Source organism: Charadrius vociferus, unplaced genomic scaffold, assembly GCF_000708025.1.
Source record: "Charadrius vociferus isolate BGI_N301 unplaced genomic scaffold, ASM70802v2 scaffold230, whole genome shotgun sequence".
NCBI classification, from domain to species: Eukaryota; Metazoa; Chordata; class Aves; order Charadriiformes; family Charadriidae; genus Charadrius; species Charadrius vociferus.
In genome coordinates, this window is record NW_009646500.1 from 495,526 (window position 1) to 518,845 (window position 23,320).

The 23,320-nt window shown below is 37.4% G+C and overlaps 1 protein-coding gene across 1 annotated transcript in view; it reads left to right on the forward strand.

Annotated features, from left to right (window-relative positions):
- Positions 1 to 23,320, forward strand: part of TRDN (triadin) — a 140,680-nt gene that overhangs the window by 55,288 nt on the left and 62,072 nt on the right. The window contains exons 6-11 of the mRNA XM_009883240.1: positions 5,985 to 6,035; positions 13,732 to 13,791; positions 16,407 to 16,466; positions 17,847 to 17,906; positions 20,505 to 20,564; positions 21,938 to 22,132. Of these exons, the coding sequence (XP_009881542.1) occupies positions 5,985 to 6,035; positions 13,732 to 13,791; positions 16,407 to 16,466; positions 17,847 to 17,906; positions 20,505 to 20,564; positions 21,938 to 22,132 (486 nt within the window). The remainder of the gene's footprint in view (positions 1 to 5,984; positions 6,036 to 13,731; positions 13,792 to 16,406; positions 16,467 to 17,846; positions 17,907 to 20,504; positions 20,565 to 21,937; positions 22,133 to 23,320) is intronic.

The following is a 23,320-nucleotide window of genomic DNA, read 5'->3' on the forward strand; positions in this document are numbered from 1 at the left end:
CCTGTTATGAAAATAATATCCACGCTGTTCTGAAAATGCCTTCCTCACAATGCATCTCCTTCACTGTATAGTCTTGTAAAAATAAAAATAAGATAAAATATCATCCTGGAATCACACCTCAGCAAGATGATAAAAGATGTTAGCAGGTCACCTACAGTGAATGTCTGCTATAGACCACTGAAACTACAATGGTGTGGAAACAATTGAATAGCTCTTGAACTGGAATCTAATCTATTTATTTTTTTCCTGTTCCGGCATTATAAAAAAGGCTTAACATAGCTCTGGAAGGCCATGTTAAATCCCTGTATTCTTGGGGGAACATAAAGCCCACTTGTTTGCTCTATGCTACTCAAGATAGGTAAATTGTTCAGAAATATTTGAGGGTTGTGTTCTCTCTATCGCTGACAGCTCTTTAGTGATGCCAAACAGAGTATCAAGTGGAGGGAATAAAGACAACTAAGGTAAAGTCACTATTCAGCTTTGCTGAATAGGTTTAGGACTAATCAACATCACCTCACAGCAACATTTACAGTTTAGAACCACATATTGTTTTGGGTAAATATAGACCAGAGCAGAGAGTTTTCACAAAGAAGAATGAGAAATGGTCTTCTGTGACCTCTGTCAAAAGTAGTCTTATGCAGCAAATGAAAGAGATGCTGTATAATTCTGCAAAATATGAAAGAAAAATTGTATGCTCTAAATGCGTTAAATTGTAGTTGTGATTTCCAAAGAGATGGATAAACAATTTTGAAACCATACTTAAGAGGCACTGTGGCCTGATATCTTACTCATTCGATGAGCACACAAAGCATTCAGCATTTTCAATAAAAGACAATTAATCTCCTGTCACATTCTCAAGATCTTCAGGAAAAGAATGACTTCAGGAAAAGTTATTCTGTGCCCCAACCTGAAGTTGCTATGAATCCTCAGAACAGGGCAAGATCTAAGAAAGCACTGGGGATAAGACTGGACTACTAGCAAGCTAGAAGGGAAGTCACCTAAATTAGTCATATGTGTCACTCAGACTTTCTAACATTGAATGTTGGTACTCAAAGCCTTCTGTTACACTGTCTTTAGTTCCTGGATACAGGCATAATGCACCAATTTAATTCTCCAATAAATATTTCCTGTTCTTTTTTTTTTTTTTTTCTTTCCCACATTTTTTCCAGTTGCAGAATTTGGGTTTTTTTCATCTAGAGTACAGCTACATGATGTATTAGTAGTTAGCTGGAAGTTGCTTTAATGCACAAACTCCTTTATTCTCCTCCTAGCCCCACAAGGGTAACTGTCACCCTCACCAGCTGGTACTATCTCGATTAAAAATAGACATCAGCTGCACAATTGCAAATTTCTCCTGAGGATACCAGCAGCAAGAGAGTTGACTACAATTCTTCATACAGACAGCATCTAGAAACACATTAGAAATGACATCCCTCTCATCTTCTAAAGCTCTTAACACCACTCATTCTTGCCTTGCCCTCAGTATCTGTTTCCACCAACTCTTCTGTATAATCAGCTGCCTGATACCAATTAGTCCTGATAAACTAGCAAGGATATAGCCCCGTTAAATTGCTGGGTATAGCAGTAAGGGTTTTGACTGCTAAAAAGCAAATTATTAACCTCTGTTTCACCAGGACTCTGAATAGGACTCATTTTCCTTTTCACTCTTAGATATTTAGAAGAGAAAGAATGTCAAAGCACTGAAGGTGTATATTGTTGTGTTACCTGTAAGAGATTATGAAAAAGACAACCAACTGGTAAAATTTGCTTAGAAAGAACAACGTAATATAATTTCAAGTGAAATTCCATCAGTTCAATTATACCTTTAAAACAGTAGATACATTAAACCTACGTTGCATCCTCACTGCAGTATTTAAGTAAAAACAGGATGGCTTTAAGCATGAGGGGATAATATTGAATGTCAGGGATCAGAGTTAAATTCCCCGTTCTTTTGCTGAATTTCTGGGTTACCTTGAGTAAAGCGTTCTTGTGTTTCAGATGGGGAAAATAAGTGTTTTTTTTCTTACTTTGCCTCTCATAACATTGACATTTTTTTATTTGGTTTGTTGGGTTTTTTTAAGGTATATTTCATCCGTAAGATGGAAACTCAGCAGAGGGTGAGGTCTGGGAGCTGTTTAAGCAATGCCAGATTGCTACTCACCACTTCATCCTCTAATGAAGCAAGATGCAAGGTTGTGCTTTCCCACTAAGAGAAGAAACGCCACCTTCTTAAAGTTTGAACTCCTGTGTTACAGAAATGGGATTTTATATCATGTGGTACCTAAAGCATTTCATGTGGACTGAGTCCCATAGGTTCTATCATAATACAATACAATTAAAATAGCTAAGAATGATGCTATTTTTTTTACTATATTAAAAAGGAGATAACAAAAAATCAAAATCGGAAACACGAGAGCAGATGAAGAAGGGAATTCTCTTTCAGGGACCAGGAGAATCTTCACATGCCCTACCATGAGGGGCTGTGCCTCTTTGTTCTCGCTGGTGCAAACCTGCACATCGCTGCACCACCACCTCTCCGGAGCTGGAGCTTTGCAGTGTGCAGCCAGTGCCGGGCTGTCGTTAGACACTGTGAGCTGCTGTTAATGAAAATGAGCAGGGTGAGAGGTGAGGGAAGTGGTGCCCAAACTGCATGTTAAGCAGGGATTTCCAGTAAAGCTGCCTGTGATACTGATCCTCAGCTGACTGTGAGGACCTGCTTTGGGTCAACAGTACATAGATATATCAGCCTGCTAATAGTGTAGTCGAATATATCTCCTTTCAGCATCTTGAAACGGTCAGTTTAAATGACTCCCTTCTTGGAGTTCTTTGAAGTAATCACCCTGCACCTTCTGCATATCTGCACAAGACCCGAGGTCTAGAGAAGCTGGTGTCAAGCAGTATCCATATTTAAGGAAATAGAGTACTTATCCATTCAAAACTCAAGAAACACAAGGGGAAAGATAATTTTTCTTGTCTGCTTGATAACCGAAGAAAACAAACAATGAAATACAGCTTTTAAAATACATACTCCCTTACAATAATTTAATAAACCACGCTGTCATCTCATAAAGAATCAGGATGGTTGCCGTGGTGACTAAGATTATCCTTGCTACTCCTTGATTCTGTCATTTTTCTAAACACGAATTCATAATATTTAGGATTTATTAACAATGTGTCACATTGATAGAGATAAATTACATGCTTTAAACTGGCCATGTAAGTCTTCTATGCTATTATAGCCGCTCTGTCAACTCAGCAATAAGATATGATGTGATTACTGGAAAATTAAAGCTATTTGTCATAAAAGATGAACCAGAGAGTATCAACACTCTCAGAACAAAAAAAAAAAAAAAGTCTCCAATAATCTAATGTGTTTCCTTATTTTAAATATTTTGGAGTTAGCAAAGAGTCACTCTTTTCTGCCTTGTAAATTGATCAAGATCAGCACATATTGAGACTAGATTTATTTGTACTGGGAAAATTTAGGTTGTAATGTATCAGAATTGATGTGTTCCAGGCTGCAATTTTTTATGATGGTTCAAACTGTAACAGGGAGCTTGTGAAGAGATCTTAATGATGGCACACTTTGCAGTATACAAAAACATATATACACACATTTATGTATTATGAAGATGTATTTCACTTCAAGGAATTTGTGTAGGGTTTCCTGTGATGTGCAGTATCCTAATTGTAACAGCAAGTTAGATGAGATTCTCAGTGCAGCTGTCTAGAAAGTATCTTTTTGTGTATCTTACTGAAGTATTTGTGTCAAGCAAGCATCACCGCTGACATAGTGTGAGGCTGGTTTAGATGGACAGCTCGACAGTCATTGTTTCATATATATTTTGCAGTCCGACTAGCAATAAGAAATTCCCTAAAACCACAGTAATTTCAAAAGCCTTTTTTTAGAAATAACAAAGGTTTGCACCTATTTTTTTGAGAAAAAAAGGCATATTTTCTGTAGTGAGACACAAAATATATGGTGAGAACCTAGCGGGGCTGAGGGAATATGTGTCCGCATAGATGATTCCACCTGAAGAATGTGATTTATCACTTAGTGGGCAACATCTGCAACTGGTATCTGTGCAGGATGACCTCTTGAGCTGGGTGAGGTATGTCTCCACTCTATGTTGCAATGCAGAAGAAGTGACTCAGCTTTATTTAGATGTACTAAGTGAGGGTTTGGAGGCAGTCTGGAGCAGCAGCACGGAGAACTGCTCAGAACGAGGGAGCAATCCTCCAGCTGTTCTTGTCTTGCACCATTCCTACTACTTATGCTACCTACACTAGTTTATGCATCCTTTTAAGTGTAACAAGTGGGAAAGTCTTGAAAATCCAGCAACTAGATCCTCTCAGTTGACAGAAAAGAAATCCTCACATAGTTGCAGAAAGAAAAATAATCCAGGCTCAGCTGAAATAGAGTAAATCAATATGGCATGATTTCTTCCTAATCACAACCTTTGAGGTTTATAGAACAATAAATGAACTACACACCCAGGCTGCAAGGGATAAGATGAAAACTGAAGAGAAAGTTCTTTTAGCTTAATGACATCAAATAATTAGCTTAGTTATGCTGCCATACATAAGTGGTTAAGTGATACATGTTTTGGCTTTTATTACCCTTTATCTCAGTGAAATAATGTTCTCTCTGTACAAAGACAACATAGGCTGATGCCATAGAATAGTTATATTTCTTGCAAACCAGGCACAATCATTATTTCAGATGGCAAATACTATCCGATATAAACATTCTGTATTTATTTTCAAGGACCTGTGCAAACATCAAAGTCTTGGGAAGGGAAAATACCATTTTCTACTGTATCTTTTTGTCAATGTGCATCCTGTTACAACCTGAGCAAAAACTAAGGGTATAAGTGGAATATTTCAGTTGTCTTCAATAGGGATTAAAGTAGCTCCTTAGAGTTGAAATGTAATATGCATAACTTTTCTGCTGTTGGATTAATTTTTGGGTCAGTGTTCTTGTTATTTAGACCCTGCAGACCAATCTGAAGATTAATTTGATCCAGTATTTAATACCAGGTTCCTACTGCAGGAAATATATGCGTAATACCATAAACCAGACACTCTGTTTAGTCTTAATGACTTTATTGCGCACCTCCAATAAATGGCCTTTAAATTTCTACCGCTGCATGCAGTGGTATGCAAGCTTGATTTAATTCTTCTTTGCTTTTCCTCAAATTCAACATTTTGCAATTTTGATATTACCTGGTTTTGGCACAATAAGGACAGTAGAAAAAAATCAGTTACAGAGGTATATAGCAATAATTTAATATCAGTGTCATGGGTGGGGAGTTTTGTTTGAAAGAGATGGCAGGAAGAAGGGCAGGAAAACACTGTGCTACTCTCCTCTTCTAACAAGGCAGTTGTCAGTGCGTTGGTATACAGCATGATTAAAATGAGTAATTCTCTGAGACAACGATCCCTAACCTTGGAACTTTTATCTCTGTAATTTCTATACAGCACTAAGTCTAACTTTTATTGTGTGTTGGAGCTACCAATGGAGCATTTGAGCTTTAAAAATTTAGAAAGTGAAGTAAAAAGTAATTTCCTTCAAAAAATAATTTAGGAAACATAAAACACTAATCCCCTTAAACAACTCAAGACATGTACAGAAAAATATTTAGTAAAAGCATGCTTTTTCTGATTCATGACCAACATATTACTCTATAGCTGCTACAGATGAGCAAAACCTATTCTTGACTTCAAAAGTAGCTGTATTGCTCAGTTAAAACCAGAATAGGTATTAAAGTCACTTCATATTATGTTTGTGTCCATATATATTGTCTGCTTGTAAATATACAATTGAACTTTATTGAATATAAATCTGAATATGCAGACGGTAAAGCTATGACTCTACTGTAATATTTGAAGCACTTAGTTATTTTTTTATTATGAGAATGCATCTGATATTTTTGTGTATAAATTATTTTAATATTGATAACTCTGCAATGCACCGTTTTCAGAAATTCATAAACCGAAACAAGAGAGACACGAAAAAAGAACAGCACCAAAAGGTAACTTTATTTTTTTTATCTGTTTACCTACGTATATGTATGTAATATAGTGTATTTGTTAACCATATGTGTTACCACTGTTGTATTATAGAAGCATTCGAAGATCAGTTGGCACAGACTGTAATTGATTGAAAATTCATGTATACCTTAGCATTAACAAATAGCGTTATTTTATGTTTGTGTGGCTATATTGTAAATGCACATTCATAATAAGATTCTCCTGCCCAAATGTATTCAGGAATCTTTTTTTTGTAGCAAAGGTGCAAGGAAGTAGAGTGCTGAGGAACTTCCTCTGGTGCAAAAGGCGTGAAGTGTGCTGGGCAAGGAAGAAAGCAAATTTATAGGCCAGTGGGTGCCATCCAAGTTAGGAAGTCGTAGTTAACAGCGAGCCAGGTGTGTATCAGAGATAAGAAAAGCCTCCATTTTAAGAACCTACTCTTTTTCAGACTGTTTAATCTCCTCTAACTGGCACTTTCCAAAAATCCACAGAGGAACTGGTTTGGACTGGTTTTCAGAGGTCATGTAAACAAAGACGTTTCCTGGGGTATGTGCAGATTTTTTGCCTAAGAAAACTTCCTCTGTGAAGGTTAGGCCACATAAAATTTGATAAGCATCTCTCTGATGCACCAGTGCTGTGCATAGTAATGGCAGGAGGAAGCACGAAGGAAGCTTATTAAAAATAGTGTGCATATACATACACCCTCCCTCACACAATTATATTCATTTCAGTATATATTCTTTACATGTTTTTATAGTATTTTACACCTCTAGTGCTACCTTCCCGGTTCTGTGGTAATCAGGCTCATCTGGAGTGCCTAGAACTGCTTCCCAACTACTTAATAAATCACGTTATATGAAAATGAATTTTTTAGGGTACCAGCGGGCTAGCCAGGCAATGAACTCAGATCCATTAGCAAGGGATCCCAGTTAAGGTCTTTTCAAGCACAGTATTCTAAAAACTCAAATGAAGTTGCAGCTTTGCCCAAAAAAGCCTCCTTTGTACCATTTAATCTGTACAGAATTGCATTGCTTTACATAGAAAAACATTAATGTTGCAGAAATGATTACTAAGAAGTTATAAGATGCCAGAAAAAAAGCATTCAGGTGTCATTAGTTAAGTCCCTTTATGCATGCACCTGATAATGCAGTCTTTTGTTATACACTTACTGAAGCACAGGGCAAATATTTTTTTTCTTTTTTTCATGTTCATATTTAGTCCCAAAAATGCATCTTGCACATAGGAGGAACAATTACAAGAAAACATTCTGTCTGGCCTCAAGCTAGAGCATAAAGGCATGAATCTTCAGGGATTTTTACTGTTTCTAAAGTACCTCCAGAAAGCATGTGCAAATACAATCTTTTATTGTTTTTAAAAGGAAAGATCTAGAGGTAAAATGAATGTTTTTAATAGAAGCAAACACCGCAAACAAATTTCACTCATACATGCAAAAATATGGGGACACTAGAGTTTTAAAAATAATTTAAGCATATTTTTGAATAGTCAAACCCCCTGAATCCAAGTCCCAAGATTTACAAGTGAGTTCCATCAGTAAACCTCATTTTTTAAAAGATTGTACTGAAATATGAGGACTAGATACAATAAATGCAAATCCCAGATGGAAGTGGCTGAAATTATAAGAAAGATTCTTAGAGTATTAAGAGCCAGGCAAACTTGTGCCCTAAAATTTGCTTTTAATTAAATATTTTGATAAACTTCTAGCAATAAAGTCCATTTCAATTATTGTACTTAGTCAATTTAATCCTGAATAGAAGAAATACTCTGAGAAATGATTCAACAGAGCATTTGCTCATGCTTAAGAGCATGGAAATTAAATTATTTCATGATTACGTGCACACATGAGAACAAATTCTCTACAAAACAGAGTCTTTCCAATTTGGTATTTGATGTATTAGTACTTTCACGAGGGCCAACAGCACCTGGACTGTATGAGCAGGAGCTTGGCCAGTCAGTGGAGGTAAGGGGTAAATTATGCCCCTGTACTCAGCTCTCATGAGACCACACCTAGACACTGCGTCCAGTTCCGGGCCTCCCAGTACGGGAAAAATATCAATAAACTGGGGCGAGTTCAGTGTGTAGCCACTGCAAGGGTCAGGGCTGGAGCAGTTCCCCAGAGGGGAGAGGCTGAGGAATGGGACAGCTGTCCTGTGGGTCTGTCATTTTGTGCCATACACAGACTTTGCAAGGCTCTAAGCTGCTGCTGAAAGCTGTTTAAGAAGTAGGTGTTATAATTGTAATTACTATTACTATCAGTGAATAAGAGGGAACTATGCAATACTTTGGCAACAAGGAAGAATAATAAAACATATTGAGATAAAAGTAGATATAAGTATACAATTTCTGTCTAATAGAAGGTCCAGTGATAATCCAAATGATCATTTCTGATTTTTATGGAAAACTGATGTTAGCAGTAAAATGAATTGACCTGCATTTCTGGGAAATATCTCTTATTACAACAGGCATTGAGAAGGAGTGGCAAACGGCTGTTCTATTGTGTGACTTTTCCCAAATAATATTTCACTTATACATCACTGTTGGAGTGAGGGATGGAAGAAGACAATATGATGAAAATGCTACCTCAGACAGCCATAGATTAAATCACAGTGATTTTAGGACAGATATTTTTGTGCCTCTGAATTAGCACTAATCTCTCTGGGTTTGTTTTTTTTAGAAAGTATCTCTGAATTCAGCCTGAGTTGACAAATTGATTCTAAGCCCTTCAAAACTATTCCATTTACTATGGGTAGCACGTATCTGTCCCTCCTATCCCTACCAACTTGCTAATAGGGCCCTACTGATAATGCAAATCTTAAACATCACAGAATAAATCTGTCTGTGTTTTAGCATATGGATAAATTATTATGAGATTATAAAGACAAATATAATGTATCCCCATAATTTCATTTGCTGTAGCTGAAAGATAAGGTATCTGACACAGCTAAATAGATAAATAGAACTGAACCATGCAAATCCACAGTATACTAGAAAATCAAACAAGTTTACAAAACTAACAAGTTAAATGGCATATATACATTTTACACAGGGGTTGTCTACCCTGATTTCTAGAGGTACAGCTACAGACCTACCTGAGTTAACTTTAAACTGGGTAACATGGTACAGATAGCAATGCAGCTGTAGTGGCTCAGGTACATCTGTCAAGTATTTATTTAGCTGTATGGGCTTGCAGCAGCCCAGGGTGAAGCCAATGCTATGGTCAGTTTGACTACCACCAGTAGCTGTCAAATCTAAATCTCAGTTCAGATGGATGTAACCCTGTCTCACTGCTGCAATTAAACCTCATCTTAAATGGTACAAACATGTAACTCATGAGACATTGCTTCGCTCTTATATAGGCATTTATGTTTGGTGTTGAAGGGCTAAATCCAGCACAGGGTCAGGCGCAGCAGTGAGCAGCGTGTGCATGTCTGGTGCTGGGGAAGATGTGACCAAGCTCAGAGGCGAGCCTCTTCCCTGTCACAGGTAACTGGGGTGGTTTGTAATAAGTGCAGGTGCCTCCACAGTTCATTAATTGCTGGGATTTCCTTAGATTATTAGATTATTTTTTTGAGTGTTCCTTCAAGAAGAATTAAATTACAGCCATCTAAGGTTACTTTACTTCTGAATAAAAGCATCTACACAGAGATTTAATGCTCTGCGACTAATGCACTCTAACTTCATTGTATTAGTTCATTTATCTTAACTTTCCCGAGTGTTGCTCTGTAGACAAGCACTTAGTCAGTTAGCTGGAGCAAGCAATCTCTGCTTCATGCTTATTGCACTCATCACCTAGCTTTATACTAAGCAGCAGACTTAAGACTTACTCAGCTGGAAACTATTTTTACTTCCCTTAGGTATGGAATTAGCGCCTCCTTATTACATCTCCTCTTTTTGCACTTGCTTTTCTGGGATGGGGAATGTCTCTGTCTCAAATCTTTTAATGAAGAAAAACTAAATCACATTGCCCTTCACTATGTCTTCCACATGATGCAAATCAAATATACTATTAGATGACAGAAATTTGGAAAAATCACATATATGCTATGTTGCTTGTTTTTAATTTTATGTGAAGTAGATAGCAATATTCTTATATGAATAAATTTGGAATACATTGTTAAATTACCTTAAAATTTTCCATTATGAGCTCCTATTTTAGATTATTTATAAATTTACCACACTCCAGTCACTGAGGATGAAATTTTTCATGCTCATCTTTTTGCCTCAGGCTGAATTTTCATTCAAAGTCATATAAAAATGTTTCAGCAATTTTCAAAATCTAGGTTAGTGAAAATTAGGATGGTGTGTTATATTTTTTCCAATGCTATTAATAGTTCATTCTGAGCTTATACTTTTTTGGTATTTGCAAGGAAGGTATTTTTGCAAGAAAATTTCTTTAAGTTGTGGGAAAATTTTAGCTTACATAATTGCCATAAAACTCATTTTAGTTGTTCCTTTTATTTTTTCTGTATGAATCCAGCACCCTATTAAAAAAAGAGTTGATCTTTTAATTACAAAGTGTGTCATAAAACAAATAAAATGGTTGAATTAAAGTTGAATAAGCAGTTTTAGTTCCAGCATTTTTCAGCTGAAAAGTGCTTGACTTCGCAGCCTTAAAAACATTTTTGTGCTTTCTCTTTGGTTTTTATATGCAAAAAAAAAGAAAATCTTGTTACCTCTAGTTTGTTTCACAGAAACATGGCAGTACGGCCAGCCTGGCTTATTTCTAAAACCAAATGCTTGCACCTAAGCGCTGTGGGCTTGAAAACAGGCATTGTCCTTTACAAAGAAATTGATAACGGAAGTGACTAAATCTGGAAAAGATCTGTAGACAGTGAAGTATTTTCTATGACAGAGCTTTTGGGACTACATATGAAGCTGAACATGAAAAGATTTCAGGGGAAAAACAGAGTTAATATACAAAAGAAAAATCATATTTAAGTTTGTCAGATCAAACGTGGACTTTGGTCCCTTCTGTGGACTTTGGTGTCCCTGCTGCACTGTGATTAAAGAGTCAAAAATGGCCAGTCGTCACAGCCCTGAAACATGAACCCTTTAACTTTTGGCAACACCTGCCCTCCCCGGATAAGGTTCTACCCAAAAGCCATAGGTCTGACAGTGTCCATAAGAGGTAATGGTAAACATTACAATCTGAGATTAGCAAGCTCTGAGGCTAAGGGGATATCAACACACAGGGTAGGGCTCTTGGACAAACCAGAGATCGCCTTCGGCCTATCATTGGGAAGAGAAAAATAGCTTATGCTTATGCCAGCCTGGTCTCTGCTTATCCACATTCCAGGCTCCCTGCCCAGATACATCAAGTTACTTTTATTTCTTAAGAAGGAGCCAACTGATCCCTTCTCCATGTTTTTAGCTTGGAGTACACGCAAATATTAATATTTCCTTGCACTTTAGCCCTTTATTCAATTTTGATGATGTGAAGGAACTTTAAATGAGATTTTTCTGTCCACTTTAAGGTCTGCTGGTGCTCAATTCAGTTAGTGCTGTTCAAAGCTCATTTTGGTTTTTGTTTTTTTTTACCAGTGCATGAAATAGGGAAATGCTATGGAGAATCATGGAATCATAGAATAGTTTGGGTTGGAAAGGACCTTTAAAAGTCATCTAGTCCAACCCCTCAGCAGTGAGCAGGGACATCTTCAACTAGATCGGGTTGCTCAGAGCCCTGTCCAACCTGACCTTGAATGTTTCCAGGCATGGCGCATCTACCACCTCTCTGCCCAAACTATGACACTGCTCCAGTGTTTCACCATCCACATTGTAAAAAAGTTTCTTCCTTAGATCTGGTCTAAATCTATGTCCTTTTAGTTTAAAGCCATTACCCCTTGTCCTGTCACAACAGGCCCTGCTGAAAAGTTTGTCCCCATCTTTCCTATAGGCCCCGTTTATGTACTGAAAGGCTGCTGTAAGGTCTCCCCGGAGCCTTCTCTACTCCAGGCTGAACAACCCCAAGTCTCTCAGCCTGTCCTCATAGGAGAGGTGCTCCAGCCCTCTGATCGTTTTTCTGGACCTCCTCTGGACCTTCTGCAACAGGTCCATGTCTTTCCTGTGCTGAAAGCTCCAGAGCTGGACGCAGAGAAATTAGAATAAACTAAAAAAACCCCACAACAGTCTCCCTTACACAAGTAAGATGTTCTGTGGCTAAACACAAGTTTTCTGATTGCTAGTCTGTTCTGCATAGTTCAGCTGTATTTTTTTGGCATAGAGGCTACAAGGGCTTTTGTCCGATGTGCAGAAGCTCATGTTTCACTGCCATTGATGATCACAGAGATATTGTTTGCAAAACTGTGCTATTGCCCCATCCAAAACTGACAACAAGCTGGCTTGAAGTGTTTTGCACAGAGCTGGGACCTGCTAATACAAATATAAGATGTAAAAGCATGTTACAGTTTCTGCAAAAATATTCAAAAAGTTTTACACGGTATAGGGAGAATTGAGACTGTTGTTGATTGGTATGCTACTAGATGTCCTAAAGCAACTGAATGAGTTACAGTTTGTAATTCATTCAATAATACATTGCTGGTGCCGCTGCATTCTTCACAGTCTGGTTTTTCTTAGCATAAATTGGTTGTCCACATTCCTTAAAGGCTTTGAAAAATGTCCTTTCAATCTCTTTCCACTGTACTGCTAATTGTTATCAACAATAATTCACCTGGAAATGTATTTGGATAATACAAACACATGAAAGACATAATGAAATTACTGAATGTTTGGAATAATTTTTCTTAAAGAGATGGGCCTATTTTCTAATAAGGGAATATTTAACCAACAAAAATACGTTTGCACCTCTGTGAAATTACATTTGCAGCAAAGCTAGTGAAATGAATAAATGCAAAAACGTTACTGTGCTTGTGTATAAAGCTCAGAGTTGTCTTCTAATCAGTTGTATTTTCTGTGGTTTACTTGTTTACAGAAACTTGAGTACTGCAAAGAAAATACTTCTTTCTGTGAAATTGCAAAATGCTAGTCTTTTAGGGGTAGAGGTTGACAAGGAAAGTTTTTGCCTATCCACATCACTAGAATGTGGAATACAGCCGTGTCCAAAAACATGGCCTGAAAGTTGGGTGGGCAATAGAGTTTGTAAGGATTCGTGTTTGTCTGTGGGATGTGTAGTTGGTTGTGCTTTGAACAGCTGCTCTTCTGGAAGTTACACTCTAATTAAAAGAGCTGTTTTCTTGTTAATCCATTCTGTGGCTAAAGTAACAGCTAAAAATAAAGGAAAAAAAAGCATGGAAAGAAATGTGCTAGCGGTTTTTTGGTAAGAATAGAAAGCAATGCTGTCAAGGACCAAAAATAATTTCCTCTGTCAGAAATCTTAGAGTCAGGGTGCTTGTGTAATAGGACCAAAAGAGATCCCACAGATTAGATTATGGTTGCTAAATAGTCACTTATTTGACAAAAATATGGTCTAATGTCTGAAAGCACATTCAAGGAAAAATACTTCTCGTGGACCTGGAACTAAATATTGACATTAAGAAGGTCTATACATCATCTAGTACCTGTGACTCAGAGCTAAAATCCATTATTATATTTTGCAAATATTTTTCCTTGATCACTTTGGTGAAATAATAAGTGTACATAATACCTCCAGATTACAGATTTATGGTGATTTTTTTGGTTTTTGTTTGTTGGTTTTTTTTTTTTAATTACTATTATTATTTCTAGTAATTCACAGGGACAAACCTGAAAAACAAGAAAAAATTGAGAGGAAGGAACCCCTAAAGGGTATGTATTCAGCATTTGATGTTCTTTGTCTCTTTACCAGTGGTTCAAAACAGTCTAATCTATTGACTCTTAGACTCTTCTTGTAAATCCCAATTGTGTTTAAGGACAGAGGAGGTGTTGTGAAAGCCAGCTGGGAAGGAGAATGAGGATTTTAAAAGAATTTTGAATTCATCACTCTGCAGAAAGGCTAAAATTATATTCAGAGAGTAATGAATAAGTTTTTACTGTATTGTTAACGTATGGAAAAGATGCCCAGAGCATAAATAGGTGCCTTTTTTTATTCTTCTTTAATAAATCCAAGCATAATATTTGTCTTTGGGAATGCTTCTGAGCAAACCATAATGAGTAAATTATAACATACAGGGCATGGTCCCTGGAAGCATTCTGCTTCAGAGACCTGCCTTAGAAAAACAATTTCCCCAGACTCATTTCAGAGATGATGGGGAGAGGGTGTTAGAGAGGATTTACTTATTTGCTGTTGGTGTATGCCAACAACAAATTACAGATCTACCTGTTGTAGAAGTCAGAATCAGGATAACACTTCCTCTCCACCCACGACTCATGAGTTAACGCTGGGTTCCAAGAGCCACCATCTAGCTTGCCTTGGGAGGATTTTTTTTTGCAAAATGGAATTTTGTTGGAACATACCTACTTATCAAAACACTTTAAGCCTTCTGAGAACATGTCCTCTACATAAAAATGTGATTAATGAAGTCTCAGGCTGGAGGAAGAAACCCGTTCTGAAAGATCAAGTAGGTCAATGGTCATAATAAATCACCCAAAAAAGGGGAAGACCCAATACGCAGCCGCAGCTGATTTATTTCAAATCAAGAACATGAGTCTCACAACCCAAGCGAACGTGCACCTTCCTGAAATCTGTGCTTGACGAGGCCTTTCTAATGGTCTCTGATTGGAGCGTTTTCATTTTATATAAATAATTCAAAATACATTGAGTTGGCAAGACTGACTCTAGAGGTTAATGGCAGGCACAGAAGTTCAGGTTTCTGTTAGAATGAATATTTATTACTAGAAAATGGAACAGTGGTAAAAAGAGAAATATTTCCTGAAATTTGGAAAAATGACAGAGCAAAGACTATGATGTCCCATATTAAAACATGAATGTATCATTAAGAATTCTCCTGTTACTTTGTGGAAGACTTGGGAAACTCTTCAATTTGATTTGATAGGAGAACAATATTTAATTTTTTTAAAAGTTTCTTAGAACAGGAAAAAATTATCCCAGCCAGTCTCAGATAGCCAATGAAGAACAATACGAATTATTATACTGTCTTAACTTGTCATAACTCCTACTAATATTCTGTGTACCTAGCTGTATTTTATCTTAAAGAGAATGTATTAGTTTTGTTTAGTGACCTATTGCTACAATTGCTACTAAAACACTACTGCGTATAGAGGTTCTCTGTATTCACTGTTTCAAAGTTTCACCATACCCCTGTATTTTCACTGCTTATTTGCTCCTGTAAATACATTCCTTTTTCAAGATTTAGATAACAGAGAGTGTAAATAACATCCTGTTCTAATTTCTAATCAACTCTGTGATGAAGTTTAGGAAAGTTATCTAATGACACAGAGAATAATTAGAAGTGTGTCAGTCACTTAGAAGCGACTTGGCTATGTCAGGAACTCTTCCTCATGTATTTCTTCACTATATTTCTAAAAAATGTGAGTGCCTGAATATTCCCCACCCTTCTTTTGCTTCCAGTTAGATATGGAATTCATGGTACTGTAAAAGAAGGTCCTTATTTTCTCATGTTTGACAAAGGGAGTTTTATGAAACTGGGATGAAATCTCCACCAGACTTGTAGTTTCACAGTGGATTTTTCTGAAGTACTCTAAAATCCACATGCTTATTTCCCATTAACTGGAAAATTATTGTGTAAAATCCTAAGAAAAGTGAGTGGAAAATGTTATGTGACTGAGTGGATAGCATAATACAGTTTCCACTGTCATAATGTTAGTTTTTACTTTGCATGTACTGGGCATCTAATTATGGCTCTGAGATCATCATTGCCAGGGACTGATCTCAGCTAGTGTCCATTACTAGCTATCTGTATCCATTACTAGCTATCCATATCCATTACTGCTTATCCATTTCAAGCCAGCTGGCAAGTGACAGATGTGTCATTTGTGCATGTGATGCTCTTGCACTCCAGGATTGATTCCAGGGTTTTTACGAGCCTCTGCCTGACAGAGTACGGGCTGGCCCAGGTGATGTCCTCTTTCTGGTGCCGGCAGCAGCATTTACCATGAGCCCTGCCTCAGTCCTTGCAGTTTTTAGAAAATCTCTCTTCAGGAATGGACAGACAATTGCAAGCGATGGTGTTGCTGTAGTAAACCGCTGGGGCATGTTACCATGGCCTGGGCAGTAAGCAGTAACTCGTTAGCCAGAGCTGTCTGCTCACACCCAGGTGGTATGATGAAGGCTGTGCAGATACGCAGGGGATAGCTCAGGAGTAACACACTTCACCGTTTTGTCTCCTAGGGCTTATCTTGGTAGAATTATTTTTGATTCTTAAGTTTTTCCACAGTTGTGTTTTTTTTGTTTTGTTTTGTTTTGTTTTTTAATAAATATGAACACATTTCTTCTTTCCTAGTGACCCATAAAGACAAACTGGAAAGACAAGAAAAACCTGAAAAAAAGGAAAGGCATGCAGGTAATGATTTAATGTCAGAACTTATTTGACATTTTGAGGTACCCCAGAACTAATTGTCTACTCAATTTTCATTTATCTATCCCTTTGATTGGAAAAAATGTTATAGAACTTCAGGAATAAAAACCACAAGATCATGTAAAGCTTTGCAGATATATGGACTGAGTAGCATTTCGTATTCCTTCTGCACGTTTCTTGTTTTGTTTTTTTTTCTGAGGAATGGAAATAACATATTTTATACCCTAGATAAATATAATTTCCCAGTAATCTCTGAGTATTTCCAACAGTCACAGTACGTATGGTTGCTAAGAGAATATGGTCATCCAATAAAAACACCTGACAACCTGTAAACAAAGGTAATGAGGGAGGCCACTTAAAAAACCATTTTAAATATGGTGCTGAGTAGGGCTATTGCATAGGCATTGAATAAGGCAGGACTAATTCTGTAAGTAGTTACTTGCAATAAATAGGTATCTAGCACTGCTTTATCTTCCACAATTCTTACTTTCTTTTGAAACACCAACACAAGGCTGGAGAGTACATAGCAATGCTCACGCATACATTTTTGTGTTCTTAGTATAAACTATATGCCGGAGTCAAATAGGCAGCTGAGTGTTTTTCACACGCTTGGTCCCTGTAGGCTACCTCAGGGGATACGAACACAGACAAATATCAGTTCTACACGCCCATGGACAAGTTACTGTGTAAACATCAATCGCAAAAATTTAGCAAATCAGCCCACATAGGACAGTATACCAGACTACCCACCACTCAGGGACTATTGCACTATTCAGGTGTATTCTGAAACCTGAGCCAGAAATCGAGTCACTACAGTCTACTTTATTTCAATTTGTGAAGTGGAAATTAAAAGCAAACAAAGCGCCCCAAAGAGCATTAGTTATAATGCCATTGCAATTAGATTTGTAATTAATTATAGTGTTTAATCATTCATAGCTGGAAAAACTGTTGGTTGTTATGTGGAGTTCAGCAAATCCTTCAGAAATGAAGCAAAGTAATAAACAAGAAAGCTTAAAAACAAAAATAAACAAAACAAACAAAAAGAACCAGTAAACAACATAAATAAGCATGACTCTTCTTGACTTCTTTCACGGGATTACTGTTGTGCCAGAAAGGCCATTTCTCCCCCAGCCGATGGCAGAGACCTCAGGGGTGGTAGACGAGTTATTGAAAGTTTCTATCACATGTTTTGGCACCAACAGCAGACAGCAGCAGCTGAATCAATCTTTCTGGTTCTTTGCATCAGTAGCCATGGTGCCTAGTTGTGTGTCTTGATGCTTTTTCTCCTTTTTCTCTTTTATCTCGCTTAAAGTGCAACATTTCTATTTTTTAATAACCATTAATGTTATTTATATTTATTTCTAGCTACTCACAAAGAGAAACCTGAAAAGCCAGAAAAACATGAAAAGAAAGCACCTTCTAAAGGTAATTAGTGTTAGATGTTGTACAGTTTTAGATTTTTATGCTTATATAGTTTGGGAGAGTGTGGAGATGCGTATTTAAAGTATAAAGCTCTTAAAGTCCATGCTGTATATTTTCTGGGTGCTCTCACTTTTGTTTGAGCAGGTCTTGATCAGCCCCTGAGTGAAATCTTGCTCAGCATATATTTCTTGCCTAGTTCTCTTGTTTGAATGCACAGAGGTAATTTTGAATCATCCTTGTGCAGCTAAAGAAATAAGCCTATGATTGTTATATTTCCATTCCTTGATGTCTTTTCCTCCACAATGGGATTCAGTAATTTGCCTGTAAAGAAGGCTTTCTCTTGTGTATCAGTTTTCAGTCTGGTGGAGACCTAATGCAAGAGTGTTTACTATCTCTTAGTCTGGGTTTTCCATCATAACCAAAAACAGATTTTCATTTTCTTGCCTTTATTTTTTTGCAATAACATTTTCATTTCAATACGTGATTTGTACTGTCCTCCATAGCAGAAGTGGTTTTGGTTAAGATTTACATATCTACTAATTGTCATATATATTCTGAAGCAATATCGTGTGTGAGAGATGATTTTCAGTATTCTTTTGACTGATAATTCCATCTTTAGCCATGACTTGGACAGGGGGATTTAAAAATCCAATCAGCTCGCCCTGTTATGCTATTTTTTAAAGACTAACATTTATTATTGCTTGGCATTTGAACGTTTTTTCTGAAGTTTTTTGGTTGGTTTTTTTTTTTTTTTTTTTTAACAGGCATTCCTTTTTAGAAGCCAGATATTTCTATAATGAAGTTAGGTTTCAGTCTCTATCTCTTCTTACTTTCACTCAGCTAGCTCTTGAAAAAAAGAAACAACCCTATGCAATGTATCTTAGTATCAGTCTGTTAGGGCATTCAGATTAATCTGATGATGAATGGGCACATGAGTTAATTAGGTTTAATTCAAATTTATTCAGACAATATAGATTCAAACATAGAAATCTGTCTTTATTGGACTTGACCTAACTCTAAGGAGAAATGTAAAATGAAGTGGGAGTGAAGAAAGAAAAAGTGGAATGAAGACTTAAAGCCTTGATAGATTTTGAAAAGTACGCTTTGTCCAGTATCTCTTTAAAATAGATATTTGGTCATCTTTTCTACTTTCAATGTATAATTTGAAAGTGTAGGATTTTTTTAATAAAGTGAAATCACACTGAAGTAATCTGGAGAAAATAAATGCCCACGGTGTCTGTGTAGATTTGAAAAGCAAATAACTTCCAAGAATCACTGAGATGTTCCTAATGAGCAGCCAGCCTGTTTACCCATTTATCATCTGCTAGCTAACCAAATAATCGCTTAGAGCTTTAATGTGTTTAATAGCAGCCATGACTCTAGTCACTGGCTGGAAAATTTTATGAAGAATTTGGCCACTTTGCAGCTGGGGAGATTTGCTGCCACAGCATGACATGCTACTTTCTCTTGAACCGTTCCCATGGCGTGTGAGTCCCTGAGGGTGGACTCAGTGCATTAGGGCACTCGATGCCTTCAGCGCTTCCTAAGGCACATTTATGCCGGCAGTGCGCTGAGCCATCCATCGCCGGGCTCACCTCCCTTTTGTCTGGGGTCTGCTCTAAACCGGGTCAGCTACCAGCAGTGCTGAGGGGCCATTTCAACCACTTGCAGTCCCTAGGAAATGAGGATGCTCACGTCCAGGCCAAATTCAGGGAACAGGCGTACTAAAATCAGGTGGCTACTTCCCCCACGGTCAGAAGATTTTCTCTACGCTCAATGAAAAGACTGAGGGTGTTTCTTCAGCCTTTGTTAAAGGCTCCAGAAAGCTTCAGTGATATGAATGGTTTTTAAACATGTCATCTAAGAAACAGCTATCTCAAAAAAATAAAGAAAAAACAAGTCTAAATATCCATCATGGCTCATATAGGCAGCAATTCCAGGCTGGAATTCAGTTCGCGGGGATGTTGCTATTATGCAGTTATCACTTGAAAAAAAGTGTAATTACCTCTCAAGGCTGTTTTGTTCTGGAAATATGTCTGGATGGCAACCAAGAGAGGAAAGATAGAAGTCTCCACACAAAATTTTTTCAGCCTTTCTGGGACACAGCACTCTATGTGTTTACACAGTGTATCCTGTGCAGACATGAACTCACCCGAGCTGGGCTCTGAAGTGAGCACCAGGCTTGTGGCTGTGTTTGTGTGGCAGTGAGCCCAAACTAAGAAAATCCCGTTTCTGTAAGACGAATGTAGCTACACAGCTTCATGTTGGCTGGCGCACAAGAAGATCAAGCCTGTTTCTGCTCAGAGATTGAGCAGAGCAAGTTTGTGTCATCTGGAACACACAGTAAAAGTATTCCCTACAAAGCTTCAGATCTGTGTGAAAGACTTGTCTTCTGGTTAAGTGAGTCTCAGCAGATATTTTGAAGCTTTTTACCCCAGTGTGTGAACCTGAGAAAAAGAAGCAAGATTTTTGCAAACCAAAAAACAGGAATCATGAAGAAATGTGAAACTTCCAGGGATGATTTTTTGTTTTAGCAATATTTTCTCATTCTTTGTTGTTGTTTTTTTTTTTTTCCTAACATACAATTGTACTCATTTCTAGTAATTCAAAAAGACAAACCTGAAAGACATGAAAAAGCTGAAAAGAAACCTCCTCCTAAAGGTATTTATTTATTTATTTTTACTACATTTTTAACCAGAATTTACATTAAAAATCATATACTTTATTTTATTGGAGCAGAGAATATAATGCGTATGAAAAATCAGCTATATGATATAATGAAATTAAAATAAAATTTGGATTAAAACATCTTTAGAACTTCTTGGGGTTAGTTCTATACATGATCTCTTTTAAAATATTTTGAAATTTCAAAGATGAAAATTAAAGGTATGAACCACCATTTTCCTGAAAAAGAAGTAGACCTGCCCATAAGTGATTTGACATGCACATTTTCACTACAACTAGTTAAAGAAATTCTTCCTTCACTAGCCAGCAATGTATTCAGCAACGTTGTGGCTTTGTCTGAAAGTAGGAATTGACCCTTATAAAAATATCTGTGTTCTGTTTTAGAATAGGTAGAACTATTCAGTTTACATATTGATAAAATCAATCTAGTCAGGTCAGTGTCTTAGTAGAAAGAGAAGTCCGGAGTCTTACAAAAGACATGGATTTTGTAGCATTCAAGTTTTGCCTCAAGGATGGAGACCTTCAGAGCTATGAAGAAAACAGAAGCATGAACATCACACTAAACAGATTAGTTTAAACCATTTTCAGTGGCATCTTAACCTATTGTATTTTCCACTGAAGTGACCTAGAAACACATATTGTCAGTACCCACATCTCAGATGAGAAAAAGGTGCTGATACACACGAGCAGAAGGAATGCTCCTGGTATCACCAACCTCTGCATAGCTTCAGCCACTGATATTTACAATTCAGTAATTCAGTAATTCTGCTTGGAAACCTCCTCCTGTTGCAGGGCACATCACGAATTGGCCCGTCTCAGACCGGTCCTTCAGCCTGGGGAATTGGTGTAGAGGGAGACTCAAGAATTCTTGGGCAGAGACCTAAAATCAGTGCATAAAAGTAACCGTTACAAATAGCCACGCTTTAAATCTATGACACTTATAGCTTACAACTGAGTTTATTTCTGCTCTCTGAAGTCTGAAGTTACTCAGAGTTAGCCTGAAAGTACCTTCCATATTTGCTTGCTTCATGACCAACCTTTTTCTCCCTGGTTTATGCCATAAAAGCTAACACATCGTCACTACAAACGTTGAATATTATTTGCGATAGCCTACTATCCTTAGTATTAGCTAAATACTTTGTACAAGACTGAAGACAAAACATGCTTGCATCTCATATTTCTGTCTATGTCTGTCTGATTTTGGGGGATTATAGCTTTTATATGTTCTAAGCAAGGTGTTAATGGTGAAGAAATACTCATTAGTAATAGCACAAAATATAATAAATGGCATTGAGTATGATTCTGGGCGGAAGGAATGACACTGAAAACTTTTTCTTTATTACCTGCAGAGGAGAAGAAAGTAAAGAGCGCTAAAGTGGAAGCAAAAGTTAAAAAGGAAGTGAAGGATGGAAAAGGAGAAGCAAAGACGACTGAGAAGGTCAAGCAGGCGGAGACTAAAACAACAGAAGTTGGGCTAATAAAGGCCAAACCGAAAGTTAAGGAGGAGAAAGGTCTTCAGACTGTAACTAAATCGGAAAAGAAAGGTAAACAAAACCAGGAGGAAACAGACGAAGATCTTAAAAAGGTAGTAGGGAAGAAACAGAGAGAATGGAGTTAAAGCTGGCAAGGACCTAAGTCCACCGATGAAAAAGAGAAGTGCAGTACAAATAAATTCCAGATGAATCTCAGATTGCTAGAAGGAGGCTATCAAGAACAAAATAAGTTTAATCTAAATAACCAGAATGTTCTAACTGTTTGTCATGGCTAAAGATTCATTTAAGTTTAAATTCCTCTTTGCCGAGGACCAATATCTCTTCAGATAGGCCTGGGTCTTCATGGATTTGCTCAGTAGGATACTACGCAGTGTACTGCTAGTAAAGTTATTTTGGAAAATACAAGCTATCCAATAACCTGTTGGGAGTTATGTTTTGTTTCTAGGTCTGCGTACGTCCTCAATAACAATAAGGAAAGTAGCAGCAGAGGAAAGGGAATGTAATAATTTGTAGTACATCAGATTATACGAGGCATTGTCATGTTGTCAGGTATTGTACGACATAACGGTATACCTGCCTGATGTAATTTGATGTGAACAGCTTCCAAATTTCTCCCAAAAAGGAAAGAAATGCCATTACCTTGGTGAAAGGAAGAAATTAACTGATAAAACAAAGAATCAATATGCATCAACACCAAAGAGAGGTGTTAACTATATGCTCCTCTTTGTCAGAGCCAGCCTGCATTCTTCCACTCCCCAATTGCACTGACGGGTTCCCTGATTTCCCTGTGGCTATTCCATGGTGTTAAGTACAATTTTGTAAGAATGAAGGTGGCAGGACCTACCTCTCTCTACGAATTGCCACACTGCAGGCACAGGATTATTCTGACGTTAGTAGAGGCAGCTCAGCGTTGCGTGGTGCACCTATCTGATCCCTTCAGCTGATAACCACAGATAAATCGTTATGCCTAAGCATCAAAACAGCCATCCCTGCTTGGTGTCTGAATCTGCAAGGGCAGATTCTCTCAGACTTTCATAGCCATCAGCTCTGGACCCCTTAGGAGTTGGCTAAATTATACGTTTCTAGAAATCTGAGAGATTTTGAGACATAGCCTCCTTCCTGACATGCATAATGTGCCGAACCAGTATTTTTTAACGTGCATTTGTATTCTAGTTAATTTTGTTTTTTACTTGAAATACTGGAGCCTTTGAGGCATAAAATCAAGGCAGCATCTTTCCT